The 17,928-nt window shown below is 29.8% G+C and overlaps 1 protein-coding gene across 1 annotated transcript; it reads right to left on the bottom strand.

Annotated features, from left to right (window-relative positions):
* Nucleotides 1–1,414: 1,414 nt before the first annotated feature.
* Nucleotides 1,415–17,468, bottom strand: LOC107447280 (uncharacterized). The gene is made up of 7 exons (XM_016062154.4): nucleotides 17,132–17,468; nucleotides 15,196–15,297; nucleotides 13,961–14,074; nucleotides 13,263–13,370; nucleotides 9,765–9,872; nucleotides 6,390–6,497; nucleotides 1,415–3,642 (listed from the first exon to the last, which is right to left on the bottom strand). The coding sequence occupies exons 1-7, from the start codon at nucleotides 17,286–17,288 to the stop codon at nucleotides 2,195–2,197; spliced, it is 2,145 nt and encodes a 714-aa protein (XP_015917640.3). The 5' UTR covers nucleotides 17,289–17,468; the 3' UTR covers nucleotides 1,415–2,194.
* Nucleotides 17,469–17,928: the final 460 nt, after the last annotated feature.

Raw genomic sequence — 17,928 nt, 5'->3', positions numbered from 1 at the left:
TTAATAATGGTGAAAAAAAAATTGAATTGTAAGGTATACAATTTTTGCACCATTTCAAAGCATTATGTGGTAAAATACAAAATTTGAGACAAATTGGTTTAATAGTTCATGAGCAATCAAAATTTGGGTATCTGACTTTCCTGAAATTCCTTCTCTCAGGAACTATTCGACCGACTTTTGCTCAAATTTTGCATTTTTCTATACAAAATTACCTTCCTCAAAATACATCAAAAAATTGCATACCTAACAATTTTAAATCTCTTTAATTATTCTTAAATAAAATGATGAAAAATAATGAATATGTACTAAACCTTTTTTGCGTGAAATTATCAATGGATAAACGAATTTTATAATTGCGCATAAAGAATTTTCAATTTACTTTAAAAATTTTCGAGATATAGCGAAGTACGCAAAATGTAAAATTAACATTAAGGGGTCCAAACTTTGGAGCACTCACCTGACCAAACTATGGGATAAATATTTCCCAAATTGCTGTTACCCCCTATATTTTGCGGGTAAGAAATTCAAATCCCTAGAAAAAAAAAGGTACGTTCATACACAGAAAGTACGTTTTTGTGTTTCATCTCTTTACTTAAAATATCGCCTGCACTTTTAGCATGCTTGAAATCACCCTCTCGTATCATTAAGAGAAGAGTTCTAGAACTTCAATATCTATTCATTATATCAAACGTTACTGAGGGTAGTTCGTTTTTTTTTCTTTTTATTTATTTAATTATTTGATGCACAGTACAGATACCGAGCTTCTACGAGATATGATGCATCTAATATAGTAAAAAACGCGTTTCAGTATAAGACCGATATAAGGTTACTAATCGGTTACTATACTAAGGTTACTATACTAAGGTTATGTTGCTGAATTTCGAACTGAGAAAGTGCACATAATATAATTAAAATCGCGTTGCAATGCAGGATCCTTAAAGAGATGGTGGAATTTAGGGGTCCCGTATTAGTAAAAATAGATACAAAATATAAAATTGATATCACAGACTGACCCATCAAAACATAAACTTAAAATAAGTTATGATATTTTTAGTATGATTTTAAGGCTGGTTTACGTTAGTGGAACTAGATTTTTGAGCATTTCGTTTTTCAAAACTTTTATAAAAAGTTTGAAACAAAAAAAAGTTAAACTTATTGATTTATATCTTGAACTTCATTAATAAACAAAATGTATCATTAATTTCGAAAATAATGCTCTAAATGTTTTAACCATTATTATATATTTTTTTTAAAAATTCCGATGCATATCCCTATAGAAGGAGTAAGCACATACTTGATGAAGCATGTTAGTTTTTTGTATGAACTATATTTTTGTTAATGCTTCCATTTATGAGATATTTTCTGATGTTAAGATCTGTGTGATGGGTAATTGCAAAATAAAAAACCAAAGCAATTACATATTTGAAATTTATTGAAGATTATAGACATTCATTATAAATGTTGAAGAAACATAATAAGGTTGATTAGAATAAATTTGGTGAATTAGAAAATATAATGAGTGTAAAAACATTAAAAGATTAATAAAGACTAAAAAAGAATAATAAAAACTAATCTGGAAACATCTATCTGAAAAATGTCGCTTGAATTCTCTAAAAGGAAAACTTATTTTACACTAGTTGTAGTTACTAGTTATGATATGCTCAATGCAAAAAAATATATAAGTCACTAGCAGCAATATAACTTGGGCCCTCTTTGACCCTATATTCACGAATCTTTTCCGATTTTGGCCCTATATAGAATTGTTCGATTTACTCGATATTTCGCAGCCACTTTACAACCAATATCAACACTATATAGAATAGTCAGATTCATCCTAAATGACACATTCATATTACTTCGTTGAAATCGTTCTAAGTGTCTCAATTTCTATGCAGTCAATATAAAAGATAAGTGGATTTTTTTTCTATGCATTCATGTTAATACAATAGAATGAATCAAAACTTTGTTTCAGTTTACATGCTCGTTCGAATTTTAATTAATTATCAAGGCATTATTAGGTAACCATTTTTTAACAAAGAAATTATATATTTCCGATTATCATACAAATTTTTAGAAAGTAAGTTTAGAATATGAAATAATACTTCCAGTTATGTAATTTTTGATACTTTAGAATATATATAAATATTTAGAATAACTTTAGATGGAAATCTAACAAGGTATCATACAAGTTTTCCTAATGTTCAGAAGCAATTTCATTGAAATCATATGTGTAGTTGAGAAAATTATCGGTTGTTTGGTTTATAGTCAACGAATAGTTTAGAGGTTCATTTGTCCAATCATAATCTTTCGTGAAGTTAAAAGGCTCAGAAGTAGTGTCATTAAATTCATATGAGTAATCGAGCAAATTATCGGTTGTTTGGTTTATAGTCAACGAATAGTTTAGAGGTTCATTTGTCCAATCATAATCTTTCGTGAAGTTAAAAGGCTCAGAAGTAGTGTCATTAAAATCATATGTGTAATTGAGCAAATTATCGGTTGTTTGGTTTATAGTCAACGAATAGTTTAGAGGTTCATTTGTCCAATCATAATCTTTCGTGAAGTTGAAAGGCTCCAAAGTAGTTTCATTAAATTCATATGTGTAATTGAGCAAATTATCGATTGTTTGGTTTATAGTCAACGAATAGTTTAGAGGTTCATTTGTCCAATCATAATCTTTCGTGAAGTTAAAAGGCTCAGAAGTAGTGTCATTAAATTCATATGTGTAATTGAGCAAATTATCGGTTGTTTGGTTTATAGTCAACGAATAGTTTAGAGGTTCATTTGTCCAATCATAATCTTTCGTGAAGTTGAAAGGCCCCGAAGTAGTTTCATTAAATTCATATGTGTAATTGAGCAAATTATCGATTGTTTGGTTTATAGTCAACGAATAGTTTAGAGGTTCATTTGTCCAATCATAATCTTTCGTGAAGTTAGAAGGCTCAGAAGTGGTGTCATTAAATTCATATGTGTAATTGAGCAAATTGTCGGTTGTTTGGTTTATAGTCAACGAATAGTTTAGAGGTTCATTTGTCCAATCATAATCTTTCGTGAAGTTAAAAGGCTCAGAAGTAGTGTCATTAAAATCATATGTGTAATTGAGCAAATTATCGGTTGTTTGGTTTATAGTCAACGAATAGTTTAGAGGTTCGTTTGTCCAATCATAATCTTTCGTGAAGTTAAAAGGCTCAGAAGTAGTGTCATTAAATTCATATGTGTAATTGAGCAAATTGTCGGTTGTTTGGTTTATAGTCAACGAATAGTTTAGAGGTTCATTTGTCCAATCATAATCTTTCGTGAAGTTAGAAGGCTCAGAAGTGGTGTCATTAAATTCATATGTGTAATTGAGCAAATTGTCGGTTGTTTGGTTTATAGTCAACGAATAGTTTAGAGGTTCATTTGTCCAATCATAATCTTTCGTGAAGTTAAAAGGCTCAGAAGTAGTGTCATTAAATTCATATGTGTAATTGAGCAAATTGTCGGTTGTTTGGTTTATAGTCAACGAATAGTTTAGAGGTTCATCTGTCCAATCATATTCATTCGTGAAGTTAAAAGGTTCAGAAAATGTTGTGTTGAAGTCCTCTGAGACGATTTTTCCAGTTGAAATAGTAGAAACATATGTTGAAGAATATTCAGGAATCATTTCTGAAATAAATGGAGAAATTGTGTAAATTTGAAAGTGATGTAAAGTTTCATAAGTTTAAATGTATAATAAACTACATTTTTAAACTCAATGCTATTTAAATTACAACGCCTATTCACGCAAACCCTTAACTGATTTTCCTTCACACCAAAAGATAACGAATTGGCCTTAACCGGCTAACATTAATTTGCGTTTTATTGGTTAACCTATATTTCTTTCTTTTTAACATTAAAACAAAAATAATAACATTGAGAGATCCAAGGTAAGGAGCACTCTCTTGACCTATTCCTAATTTAATAAATATGGAATTGTTATAAATATCTCATTAAATTTTCGAAAAATACTTCATTTCATTTTTTGTTTCTTATAATTCTTTCAACATCATGAAAAAAAATTGCAAAGCCAAACTAAGTTCAGTACAGTGAAAAATTTACCCATTTAATTAAAAAAAATAGAAAAAGAAGAAAGAAAAATGTATTTAGTAAGCTGTACATCATTATCTTCATCAGACTCATCGATGTATATGTTATGATTTCTTGGAATAAGGTTTAATCTTTCTTTATGTAATATGTTAAATATTTTTAAAAGAATTAAAGTTCAAATGATCATTTTTCAGATCCATGTAAAAGTAATCCTTGTAGAAACGGCGAGAGATATAGAATCGGTAAAACTGGTCTGCAATGTGACTGCCTTTTTTGCCCAAAATTGCCAAAATTGCCCAAAATTTGGGCAAATTTTGTGAACAAGATAAATATATGAATTCTTAGTCTTGAAAACAGGATAAAGGTATTATAGTTATTATCAACTTTTTTTTTAAAAAAAAGTTGTCAAGTTTTTACACGTAAAATTAATTAAGTTAGTAAAGTTTTGGTAAAATTTTCCAAATTTGAAATTGGGATCCTATTTCTCAGATTACGACTACCCCACATACTTGGAAATCCAAATCCGTCGAAAAAAAGGTATGTTTATTCAAAGAAAGTGCGTTTTTGTGTCTGATTTCATAGCTTAAAATATCATCTTGGGCAAATTACATGAAGATCCGATCATTAGATCAAAAGTTTTTCTGGGTGGTATGTTTTTTCCCCGCATACTACATACCAAGGATTAGTATCTAAAAATATAAACATATTTATGATTTATATTTGATGTGCCCATAAAAATGATCTTTAAGTCGACGGAAACTGATATTTTGCACAACTTTCAAGTTCATTAACTGCTTTCTCAAAAACTAGACGAGTATGAAATTTCCTGAAATAAAAGCCTCAAGTGTAGCGGAAACAAAATTATTTCAGGGAGCTATATTTATTGTATCAACTTACAATGCGGCTCTAATATTAGAGGCCTGTACATACGGACATTCCTATAGGTATCGACATTTACATAAGTCTTAATGCGAATGTTGTTGTTCATCTCAGAATGTCAACATTCAACATTTCGGACTTTCATGTTTACCTAAAATTTATCAATATTTCATAATTCCACAAACAGACAATTAGCAACAACAATCGAAATCTCTTTTATATCCTTAAACTCAAAAAGACTTCAGTGTAGTTAATGCCGGCAAAATAACTGCATTTATGAGAATTTTTATCGCATTCTTCAAAAATTATGGTTATTATGTAATAATAACCATAACTATTAATAATCACCCGAATTATTACTTGATAAATACATTAGTCCTATATTTACGAACAAAATTATGAAGATTAACCCTTTGGGGACGGGTGATTCAGAAAAGCATTCGTACAAAATCAGAATCAAGTCGTAATTAAATAAAAAACGGTAACTTAAATGTAGTCGTTGCTAATTTGACAGACTTACTTTGCTTTTAATTTAATTATTGTTAGTTTAAACATATATATAATCAATGTTAATTCAAAGTATAACTAAATAGTTTTATTTTGAACAAAGGATTGGTGAATTAAATAAATCAAACAATTATTACTCCGCCCACAAATAAACTGCTAAAGAAATACTTTGATTACCAGTTTTATATTTTTAACCTGATTGATACGGTTTTATGCTGTCACGTATTTGTGACAGTCGGCCCCAAAGGGTTAAAACCTTTTTTCCCCTATCGACTTTTCAGCTATTCTCTACACTGATATTTTCTTTAAAGTTACCCAGTTGTCTATTATGCATAATGCATACCAAATAAATTTTAAGGTATCTCAGAATGTCAAGATTAAATTAATCTAATGATTTACGGCAAATTATTTGATTTTGTCAGGCTTTCGCACATAAGAGGCATTATTTTCAGGGTTCCTATATAACATTATGAAATTCTTTATGATCGGGTGGTTTAAATAAGAGATAAGAGAAAGAACCAGGTAAGTGACATTTTTAGAGGTATATATGAATCAGAGGAAATGACATAAAATGGTTACATCAATATGGTTATGTTTAATGTAGCAGAAAAGCTGTTGCTTTCACTTTAATCTTAACATAACTAATCACTTTAGTTTTAAGTATGCTTCATTATTTTTTAAGAGTTAGGCAGTGATAAATGAATAAAGGCAAGAATTAATATTCCCGCTTTCTAATAAATCTGTGATGAAATCATTCCAATACCACCGATTTTTTTTTATCATGATCGTTGCATCTCTGAAAATGTCACTTATCTCGTTCTTCTACTAAGTTTTTTAATTATAAACCAGATTTTTCACATCCAGAATAATATTTTAAGGAATAAAATTGTCTACCACTAAAAAAAATCGTAAAAATGTTTTGGTATGCACATTTTCAATACCTTTTTCGCAAAACTTTCCATAAAAAGGCATTTTGCAGTAACAATCGAATTCACTTCCTTTCTCTTCACATAAACCATTATTTTTACAAGGATTTGGCATACAAGCACCTGAAAGAAAAATATTACATATCTATAACTACTTCTCTGATTAAATTTCTTGAGTAATGGCATCACCTCCTACATCAAGAAGCCTCCACACGGTTTCTTATAAGTAGTCCGCGCAGACTGTTTAAAAAGTGAAGCAGTTGAGCGCATGATCCCAAAACCTTTTATAAAAGTAATTGAGAGAAATTTGTCATATATATTTGAGAATTGAATCTGTAGTGGTTGACAAGAGAATAAGGCAAAACAATAATATTCGTAAATAAGATAAATTTGTAGTCATATATTTACTACCACTTTCTTATTTTAACTATATTCTGTATTAAATGACTCGTTCGGTAAATAGATATCCTTCAGAGTGGTCTGATCGGACTACCTATAAAAAACCGTGTGAAGGCGTTGGTAATGGCATGTCTTACTGACCCTCATCTTTCAATACGTGTTTTGCAGATTGGCAAACAATAAAAAACGGAAGGTTTCAGAACGTTTGGTTATTCGTATGGTTATTGTTTGGTTTACTCTATATGTACCGTTGATTCTTTTGCATGTAGTGCTTTGGGAAATAATTTGAAATCAAATTTACAAAACAAAGAATCATACAGTAAACAATAACTTAACTACCTCTATAAGAAATTTAGAAAAAGTGCATAAATATGGCAGCCCTTATTTCGCTACAGTGGAATGTGATTACAAAGATGTCAACTATCTCCGCTTAGTAAAAAAATATTTCTAGTGGTAAACTTCAAGTTATTTTTTTTTAGTATTTTTCATATTAAGTTATTTTTCCACGACTATATATCAAAATTTTAAAGAATGAAATAAAATGCAACTTTATTTGCTATAGTGGTAGTAAAATGAAAATTATTATACAATTCTAAGCAAAAATATTTATTATATTTTTAAAGATCAAAAAATTACGCTGGACGTCCCTTAAAAATTTTAAAAGTGGTAGCAAAAGTTAGAAAGTAAAATGTATTTTTATAAATTCGTATTTACCACTTTCATAATGTTTATAATTGAACATATTTAATAGAAGGGTTTAATATTAAATTGGAAGCTAACAAAAAATCTTAACTTTTAATTAAAATTTTGTCCCTACTTTTTAATTTATAAGAACAGTTAGTTTATTGTAGTGGAACTGGGCGTCTGAGGCCTTACCATAGCCTCCAACTGCTACGGAATTTCCGTAGTTTCAGAAATCTTCTTTTCAGACGGTAGCAAAATTAATGTCTTAATATTTAAAAAAAATTAATATTAGCGTAACTTGTCCACTATTACTTATAAAAGTGCAGGCCATATGGCTAGATTCTTAAGTTCTGATAAAAGTTTTATGAGAGATCCATTTGCTTTAAAAATTTCTACTTTGGTTCGCTACCACTAGAAATAATTATTTTCAAAATCCTCATAAGTTGGAGGGTATGCCTTACGGCCCTTTGGTTCGAGACCTGATAACGTGCCCTGCGCTTAAATAAATATAATTCTATTGATATGTAGTGGTGGTTAAAGTCATATGAAATTAAATATTAAAATCAGGGAAAGCATAAACTTTACTACCACTTTAAATATAAATATTTACATTGTAAATTTATAATAGTTACGCAAACTTTGTAAAATAGGAATTGCTCAAAAATGAAGAAGTGCTCCGTCTTCTAAGGGAGATCATCGGGGAATCATCTCAAACGCAGTGAGTTCTATTCTTATTTTCAAAACTCTCAAGTTAAATTCACTGAACTTTTCTCAGCAGACTTTTACTTATGTTACATTAAATTACATCAAATTTTATTTTCTGATAATATAGCCAATTTATGCATATATATTTATCAACTTATGCACGTTAAATTCCTTTGCAAATTCTATTGTATTTAATGAACAATATTTCGTTTATATTTATATATGTCAACAGATGTCAATTTAGATTCGATATTCAAATGTTATAATTACTATATTAATTTATGTCAACCTATGTATATATATTTCAAATTATGTTTATATTTATATATGTCAATATGTGTCAATTTAGATTCTATAGTCAAATGTTATATCTACTATGTTTATCTGTGTCAACCTATGTATATATATTTCAAATTATGCTTAGATTTATATGCTTATATTTATATGTGTAAATTTAGTTTCGATATTCAAATGTTTATTTACCCAAGCAAAGTGCTTGTAATTTTGTATTAGCAACCACATCGACTGCTAAATTCAAAATGTTATCATTTTAAACTTATGTAAATTTCTAGATGTATGGGATAGGGGCCGCTGCGCGGCCCAGGTGCCCAGTTTTTTATAAATAAAGTAAAGTAAGTAAAACTTTGTAAAATACCACATTGTTACATAATTCAAAATGTTTTATTCACTGTATATAATTTTCATGATGAATGGGGTAGGGGACGCTGCGCGTCCTAGGCACCCAGTTTTGTTTAAAGAAAGAAAGAAAGATCTTTTCCTATCCGATAAAGTTTTGTCCGTAAATGTTTTAAATACTAGTTGTAAATACTTGTATATATTTATGCTCATTTATTATCATGCATTTTTCCTTTTCTCTGAGGCTATGTGGCTACTGTGCACCTGAGAAGCTCGGGGATATTATCTCCACAGGAGGCGATGCAGTTTGCGACAAAGACCTCTTAAATTTGCTTGTTTAATCTCGCTACTTCATTTTAATTTTCACTCAGTAAATGTTACTGAACCCCAACTTTCACCATTCATTTGCGCTTCGTCGATTTATTATTTATTCCCACTCAGATGAATTAGTTAGAGCCCCTGGCGGGGCTGATGCTAAGATAACCACCACATATGAGTATGAGTAAAATTTGTAAGAGTTAAATATTAACACGTTCACGCCGGGGTGACGCACCGGTGGGTCACGCTAGATTGTCTCACCTTGGCAGCTCACCGGAGTAAAAACTGGTAACAAATAAATTTCATTTTTTCCCGTGATGACGCTTATAAAGAGTGGGCGTAATCATCCTTATTTTACAAATTTTACTATTTAATTCGCTACCAATTTATTAAAACTTTTGCAGAAAGCAAAGTAGCTGGCCTCCCTGTTTGGAGGGTATGAATATGGTTTTTTTATTTTTTATTTTTTGTTCGTTTTTACTAAGTCAGAAAAACAAAAGTCGTTAAAAAAAAAAAATTACGCACTTTTCTTTTGGCAGGATGGGTTTCAACTAAATTTGAATACGAAACGAATTTATTAATATTGATTTATAAATTCAGTGCTATTTTGAATATTTTACATGGGATATATAGTGATTCTAAACTTACCAATTTCACAAAAATCTCCTTTAAATGGAGGTTTACAAATGCAATCTATTTCGTCTTCAGCTACGATGCAGGAACCGCCATTTTGACACGGATTCTCCATGCATACATCTGTAGAGTGCAAAATAATATTAAAAGTAATATCTTTAAGTTGAAAAACATTTAAAAAAAATCTTCATGAGAGAAATTGTTCTGAGCAAACTGCCAACGCCATCCAGTGTAAGTAGTTATAACTAGAATGAAGCGAGAGAACAGATCAGTTCATTGTTTGGATTCTTTGTTCATTGTTTGTCTATAGATTGCTGAAATAAAATATGAGCTATCGACATGTGCTACAAGAGAAAAATGCAGAAATAATTCTGTTTAAAATTTATTTAATCTATTTGCACTAATTATTCTTTTGAAAATACTGTTTTTTTTTCGTTCAAAAAAGTAAAAAGTGGCTAAATTAAAAATAAAAATAAAAAGTCTCGGTACCAAATGCTACCAGAATGCCAGTGAATTCTGATCTACTACTGCTGCATAAACGCAATAATGTATCTTTATGAAAAAAATTGTTGTGCCAAGACGAATTTAATATGATCAGGCGTTGTTGCTTTGAAAAATTACCAGACACAAAAGAGAAGCTTTAAAAAATACAATAAAAAAATACAAATTTGTAATCAGTGTCAAATAACACCGACAGAGAGTAGAAAGGTCAACGGACAATTCTAAATAACTTTTGATCTCATTATCGGATCTTCACGTTCTAGAACTCAATTTTCCTGAAATATGATAATTAATTAGTGCAGACGATGCTTTAGGTTATAAATAAAACTGTTTTTTGGATAAAAGTACGATATTTTGAAAATTCAATTTCTCAAAAACTATTCGACCGATTTCACTCAGATTTTGTATTTTGTCATTTAAAATTGCGTTCTTTAAAATGAAGTTTAAAAAATTGCATACCTTAAAATACAAAACTTTCTCAGAAATAAAGAAAATAATAAAAAAATAAATATTTACTAAAACCCTGTAAATGCATGTTATTTGGCCGAGAATTGATTAGCCCAAAGGCAGCTGTGCTACATTGTGGTAAGGCAGCTGTGCTACATTATGGTAAAGCAGCTGTGCTGTGTTATATTTTGCATTGAATTATCTTTGGATGAACGAATTTTATAACTGTGCTTAAAAAAATTTCAATTCGCTCAAAAAGTACTCAAGATATTGTTAAATACGCAAAAAGTAAAATTCACATTAAGCAGTCAACCAAACCAATCTATTGCGACTAAATTATTGGAACCGAATATCTTAAATTGTTAGATTTCCTTGATTTGAGTGTCAGAAATTCTAGTCAATCGGGGGGAAAAAGTATGTTTATTCAAAGAAAGTACGTTTAAGTGTCTGATTTCATAATTTAATATATCGTCTGCATTAATTAAGTCCCTCGAACCTTGAAGTATAAAACGTGAAGATGCGATCATTAGATCTACAGTTATTCAGGGTAGTCTATTTTTATTTTCACACTATACGTCTCGTTTCTCTAATACATCCAAAAGTGAAATAAATTGTGATAGTAGCTAAGTACTTTGCAAATTTCATCTGCTTGACTACCGAAGGATATTAATACATTAGAAAAAATATTTTTTGAAACTACAGAACCTCCGCGGTAGCGAGGTTTTCAGTAGCTGGGTACCTAAACCTAGTTGTATCTGTTGGGCCTGGTTGTATCTGTTAATCTAATAACGGATCTTTGTAAAATTTAAAAGTGGTAGTTAATACTCTTTTACGCTAGAAGGAATCAGGGTAGAAGGCCTATATACAGAGATGCCAACTTGCTCCGCTTTGTAAAATAGAATTTTCTAGTGGTAGCGAAATTGAAGTTACTTTTAGTTTGGTATTTTTCCTTTTAAGTAATTTTTTCACCACTAACTATCAAAAATTATAAATATCATATAAAATCCAACGTTAAAGCAACAATATACTGGTTACTCTATTAAGAAGTGGACGTAACTGTCCTTCTGTAACGAATTTTACTGTATAATTTGCTACCACTTTTATTAAAACTATTCCAGAAAGCGGAGCAGTTGGCTTCCCTGTATAAATACCAAGACGGAAAAAACTAAAAACGGCGTTTCCTTCTAGCATTTTCCTTTTTTTCAAAAACATTAAATTTTTACAACTACCGAGATATTTTTTACAATTATAGCATATATAAAACTGCTTCTTTCTTGAAAGGTAGATAATAGCCCCGTTTACATGCACAAAAATGCGGGGTAAAAGCTGGAATTTTCGTCATTTTCTACCCTTCTTCCCCTACGCAGGGAAAAATTGAAGGACTGAAAGAAGGGTATAATAATTCCTAGTAGGAGATGGAAATATGCAGGGTAAGCTCACCTCGCTTTCCCGAGATGCATTGCGAGTCACGTGATTGTTTACGTTCTGGGCCCATGTGTTTTGTTTTGGAACTCGGAACGTGAAAATATTTTAATTTGTTTCAAATAATGGCGGGAAAAAAAGAAAAGAAGCCAGCTGATCGCCAGCTGATATATTTTCTTACTTCCGATTTATCATGTGACCAATGACGTAGAGGAAGTTGTTTGAAAATCCGGGGTTGAAATTCTTTTGCGTGTAAACGGGTTTTCTTACCGATTATACATTGCCCTGTAAAATCCCTGTACCCTTCTTTTACCCCGGATTAATAGATTGCTCATGTAAACGGGGCCAATGTTGATTAACTTGAAGAAGAGAATAGAACTGAAAGGGTTTTACATTCACCCTTGGAAGGAATTTTCTTCCATGTCATACGACTTCGTTTTTAAGACAATCTTTTTATACACTTCACAGATTTAACTAAAGTGGTTAACTCAAGTTCATGCACCATTACGGTTTTCCAACGTTTTGTTACAGCAGTTTAAAACTCGTAAGAGAACTGAGTCTTGTTAGATAACAATAGGTTCAGATACCTATTGCATACCTGCCAACTTTTAATCCCTTCCATTATTATTTTTCCCAGTGGTATTAAAATGGAATTAAAACTTCAATTTTAAGCAAACAAATACGTTGTATTTGAAAAAACTGACAGTAACGCATATTAATATATGTGCTTAATTTTTGTAAGAATAGTGGTGATCAATATCATTTAAAAATTAGGATTATAAAAGAAAAAATAGTTTATAATTACTACCACTTTAAATATGAAAATAAAATCTTCGGGAAAAGCCGGAAGAGTTGGCAGGTATGCTATTGTGATCAGATTTTCTAGAGGTAACTAATTGTATGCCTTAGTATATTACTATGGTTTTAACAATTTCATTTAAAATCACTGTAACTACCACAGCATAAAAAATTTAAAAAGCATTTACAAGATCCCTCTAAATGTTACCTTATATGCGTAAAAACCTGAAAAAGTTTTTAAAAAAAGTTGGTAAGAACTATAATACCTTTACTCTGTTTTCAACAACTATAAAAAACCCTCAGTGAAAATTATAAATGTTGGCATCAAAGGATTCATATATTTACCTTGTTCACAAAATTTGCCCAAATATGGGTAAGGACAGTCACATTGCAGACCATTTTTATCGACTCTACATTTCCCGCCGTTTTTACAAGGATTACTTTTACATGGATCTGAAAAATAAACATTTGAACTTTAATTTTTTTTTAAATGTATAGCATACTACACAAGGACAGATTCCACCTTAATCCAAGAAACCATTACATATACATCTGTGAGTCTGATGAGGAAATTGATATACAGCTTACTAAATACATTTTTCATTTTCTTCTATTTTTCTTAATTAAATGGGTAAATTTCTCACTATATTGGACTTAGTTTGGCTTTGCAAAATTTTTTTCATGATGTTGAAAGAATCATAAGAAACAAAAGATGAAATGAAGTAATTTTCAAAAAATAAATGAAATATTTATAATAATTCCATATTTATTAAAGACTAATATTAATAGAATGCGCATAGGGTGCATTGTCAAGTGGCAATAACGTGGTAAGTGGCCGACAATTTTTTAAAAGCCATCGATTGTATTTAATCACCCTTTAGCCTGTGGTGACCATTAGTTATGTCCTATATTTAGTGCAAAATGCATTGTTTTTTTTTTGTTTATCAAATGTATTGTTTGTTTATCAAATGTATATTATTACAATATGATGTATTACGAATATACAAATATAAAAACTATAAATAAAAAGAATTATTAATTACCTTCACAACGGTTGTCAGCACCCTTTTTTGAGCCTTCAGGGCAAATGCAATTTACATATGTTTTAAACCAACCTTTCTGAAAAGTGCAATTGGCTCCTGGACCACAAAGGCAAGCTAGACAAATATAAAATAATAATATTTAATTTTATAAAATTCTTGTTTAATTATATATTGCCAAATTAATTTCCTCTGTGTTTAAAATAATCTCAAAAAATTTTTATTCGTAAGAAAATATATCAAAAAATTAGTTATAACACGTCTCCACACTAGCTATCACAACATGAACTAGTGTGGCCAAGAGCATTTAAAAAAAAATATGCAGTATATGCACAATTTAGCTTGTGCATGAAAAATATGAAAATAAAAGTTAGAAAAATGAAGATGAGAGTGAAAATTTTAATGATGTGAGGAAAAATAGCAATTGAACAAAAGAATTCATTTAGTATTTCGTAGAAAGGTGTGAAACTGTTCAAATTTAATAATACATTAAGTATATATTAAATTTAGCTTGTTTATGAAGAATATTAAAATCAACAAGAGAAAAATGAAGATGAAAGTTCAAATTTTAATAAATCAGGGAAAAATAATTTTCTAGCACAAAAACTCTTTTAGGATTTTGTGGAAAAATGTAACTGGTTTAATTTAATAGTATAGTAAATTTGCATTCAACTTTGCTTGCTCATGAAGAATTTGAAAATAAACGTTAGAAAAATGAAGATGAGCGTTCAAATTATATAATAAAATAATGAAAAATAATCTTCTACAAAAAGAATTCATTTGGTGTTTCGAAGAAAAGAGAAACTGTTTAATTTAAGAATATATCAGGTATTAATTCAATTTTTAGCTTGTGTATGAAAATAAACGTTATAAAAATGAAGATAAACGTTCAAATAATAATTAAATAGTAATTTCTTTAACAACATCAATTTCAATAAAATAGTGAAAAGCAACCTTCTAACAAAAAAATTTCCGTTACTATTTTATAGAAAAATGTAACTCTTTTAATTTAATAAAATCTTAAGTATACATTAAATTTAGATTGCGCATGAAGAATATCAAAGTAAACGTTAGCAATATGTAGATAAGCGTTCAAATTTTAATAAAATAATGAAAAATTATCTTCTAACAGAGAAATTCGTTTAGTGTTTTGTAGAAAGGTGTAACTGCCTTAATTTAATATTAAATCTTCATTTTTCTCTTCTTTTTAAAAAATGTAAGAATGTATTATTGTATACCTTTACAACGATATGAATCATAAAGTCCATATTCTGGTAAGCAGACACATTTCAATTCCCCAGAAGAATCTCTCAAACATTCTCCATTTTCGCACATGCAATCTGGAATATTGAATAAAAAATTTATAAAAATGAACAAATGTTTAGCGAGGGTGTAGTCGGACAGGTATCAATCCGTTCCAATAATTCTTTGTGAGGACCCTAGAAGCGAAATAACTTGGGCCATCATTGGAACAATATTCACGAATCTTGGCTTTATGAGAGCCGATATTTTCCGATATGGGCCCTACATAAAATTGTCCGATCCACCTGATATTTTACAGTCACTTCACAACCTATATCGGCCCCATATGAAATTGCCAGGTACACTCGATATTTTATTACCATTATTCAGCCAATATGAGCAATAATTTTGTATTGACATTATATGAAAAACAACCTAATAACCCTTTGATGCAGATGGAACACAATTTTATATATATTGATGCTCTAGTTACAAGCAAAAATATATTTTGGTATTTTTTAATTATACGATACTATCTAATAGTTATTCACAAAAAAAAATCTGTTCGATTATCAGAACTTGTTACTAAAATATAAAATCCAAAAAAAGTAATTCGAAAAAAAAATTTATGTTTTTATGTTAATGATTTGTTTAATGTTTTTAAACTGTAACGCAGGTCCTCAATTTTTCTTCAATTACACTGAATTCAAATACGCTCGATTTACACGCAGCTAAATTTATAGCGTGTTGAACAATAACATAGCAGCAACCTTTCTAAGGTAGCAAGTTATGTTCAATTATTAAGTAAAAAATCCTCTTTAACCTTGATAACGTTATACAGTGTATTAATCCCTTGACGAAGTTGGAACACCATTCTTCCTTTTCCATATTTTCTTCCTATTCTCAAATTACAAGTAAAAATATATTTCGGTATTTTTAATAATTAAAAACGATCTAATAGATACTCAAGAAATATGTTAAATTATCGGAATTATATTTGTACTAAAATATAAAATCCGAAAAAAAAACTTGAATTTTTTTTTATTCATATTCAAAAATGTATCAATTTGATTTTGTAAATTAAGGAAATTTCAATGATGAATAATTGTTTCTTTTGTATCTAAATAACTGCAAATTTGAAAAATTATCGCTTGGAAGTGAGCCGTTCTCGGATTACGTTGAACACAAAAAAAGACACTCGATGTTTCATGCTTTTATAACCATAAATTATTAAAATTCTATGCCTAATATTTTTCACTTATTTTCAGCGAAATTAATACAAAACAATGAAAAATGTATACTAAATATGTATAACAAGTTTTCTGCGTCAAAGGGTTTAAGAAGGGTTCTAACTTGGTCTTTTTGTTCTAATCATTAGAATTAAATTCTTTCCTTCAGTCAATTAAAATATATAATTTACAATATCAACTATACATTTTTTAACCATTATTACCTCTAGCTTCCATTTACAAAATAAATTGGACAAAAAAAAGACTGTCTTAATGTCTAAGATTTGTCCAGCGGTGGACTGCTTCACGCTTCTCAACAGATCATCGAAGTCAAGCATTACTGGCTTACCAGTCAGAGCGAGGGTTTGTGAGCACTTTGATCAGTCTGAGATGGGACCGATCGTTTGTGGTAATGGTGCTTGTTGTACTGTAAAGTACTCGACATCACACTCTGGCCGCCAGGCTCCCGAAACGGGGATACCATCCCTCTGCAGAGGATCAAAATTGTGATGGCAAGTTGTCGGATCATCCTCAGGGATGCTTCCCAGACCGTCGCTAATAGCCGTGCAGCTCTAATGAGACGTAACTAAATTGCAACTGCAACAATGACTCGTATTTATAAATTTGATTTATAAACAGTTTAGTTCAGTATGAATGCTTACAAATTTATACAGAAATACATCAGTACTCAAAGTATACTTACGGGCATTTTCTGGAGCTTTTGCAGGAGGGTAACTGTCAAATTTTTTCAGGGTATTTTCATACTGTAACTCTTCAACGTGTAATCGGCGTGCAACATCATCCTCAAAACCGTATGAAAGAGAAACACTAAGCACACAAATCAAAAATTTAAGCAACATAATAAACAAATAATCATACAATAGATTAAAAGGTTTAATTAATTTTTTTAAATTTTATATCTGAAATGCTTTCTTATCTAGCCACTGCGATATTATCCTCATAAGGGTATTCAATGTCACGTATATAAGAAATTCAGAAGTGTTGTTCTTAGATTTCATTCCCCTATAAGTTATCAACGAAACAGATAACAGCTTATTATCTGTAATTTTGAATACTTTTCAACATCAAGTGTATTGTTTGAAGATTTTAACTTTTATCTCATCTATTTTAAGTTACTCAAAAAACATTTTAGTTTCTTTATCTTCAAGATGAATGCAGTTTGTGCGTATTTCTATTAAAAGGATAATAAATATAAATTATTATTATTAAATGTTAACTAAAATATCAATTTTAGACATATAATCCAAATTCTAAAAAGCATCATTAAAAAAATAAATCTCTACAACTTTAACTTTAACAACGTTAAATACAAACCCTAGAATATTTCAGATGTTGATGAAATATTTAATTGAAAACCAGAAATAGCATGGCTCGAAATTTATATTGTTTGAGATGATGAGACATGTAAATATTCCGATCCGATGTTTACTTTTTGCTCTTATATAACAGCCTTGTTGGGTAAGGAAATATTTCTGGTTG

This window comes from Parasteatoda tepidariorum, chromosome 5, assembly GCF_982258835.1.
Source record: "Parasteatoda tepidariorum strain Cologne lab strain chromosome 5, Ptep-v5.0, whole genome shotgun sequence".
Classification (NCBI taxonomy): domain Eukaryota; kingdom Metazoa; phylum Arthropoda; class Arachnida; order Araneae; family Theridiidae; genus Parasteatoda; species Parasteatoda tepidariorum.
The sequence above is the reverse complement of the archived record's forward strand: the minus strand, read 5'-3'. Positions and strand labels throughout refer to the sequence as shown.

Excerpts from the sequence above, each read along its gene's own strand:
- LOC107447280 (XM_016062154.4), bottom strand. The coding sequence starts at position 17,288 with ATGTTGCTTAAATTTTTGATTTGTGTGCTTAGTGTTTCTCTTTCATAC. Across the intron at positions 6,498-9,764 it reads AGGAGATTTTTGTGAAATTG|GTGCTTGTATGCCAAATCCT; the intron begins GTAAGTTTAGAA and ends TTTTTCTTTCAG. Across the intron at positions 3,643-6,389 it reads TGGAAAGTTTTGCGAAAAAG|AAATGATTCCTGAATATTCT; the intron begins GTATTGAAAATG and ends CATTTATTTCAG.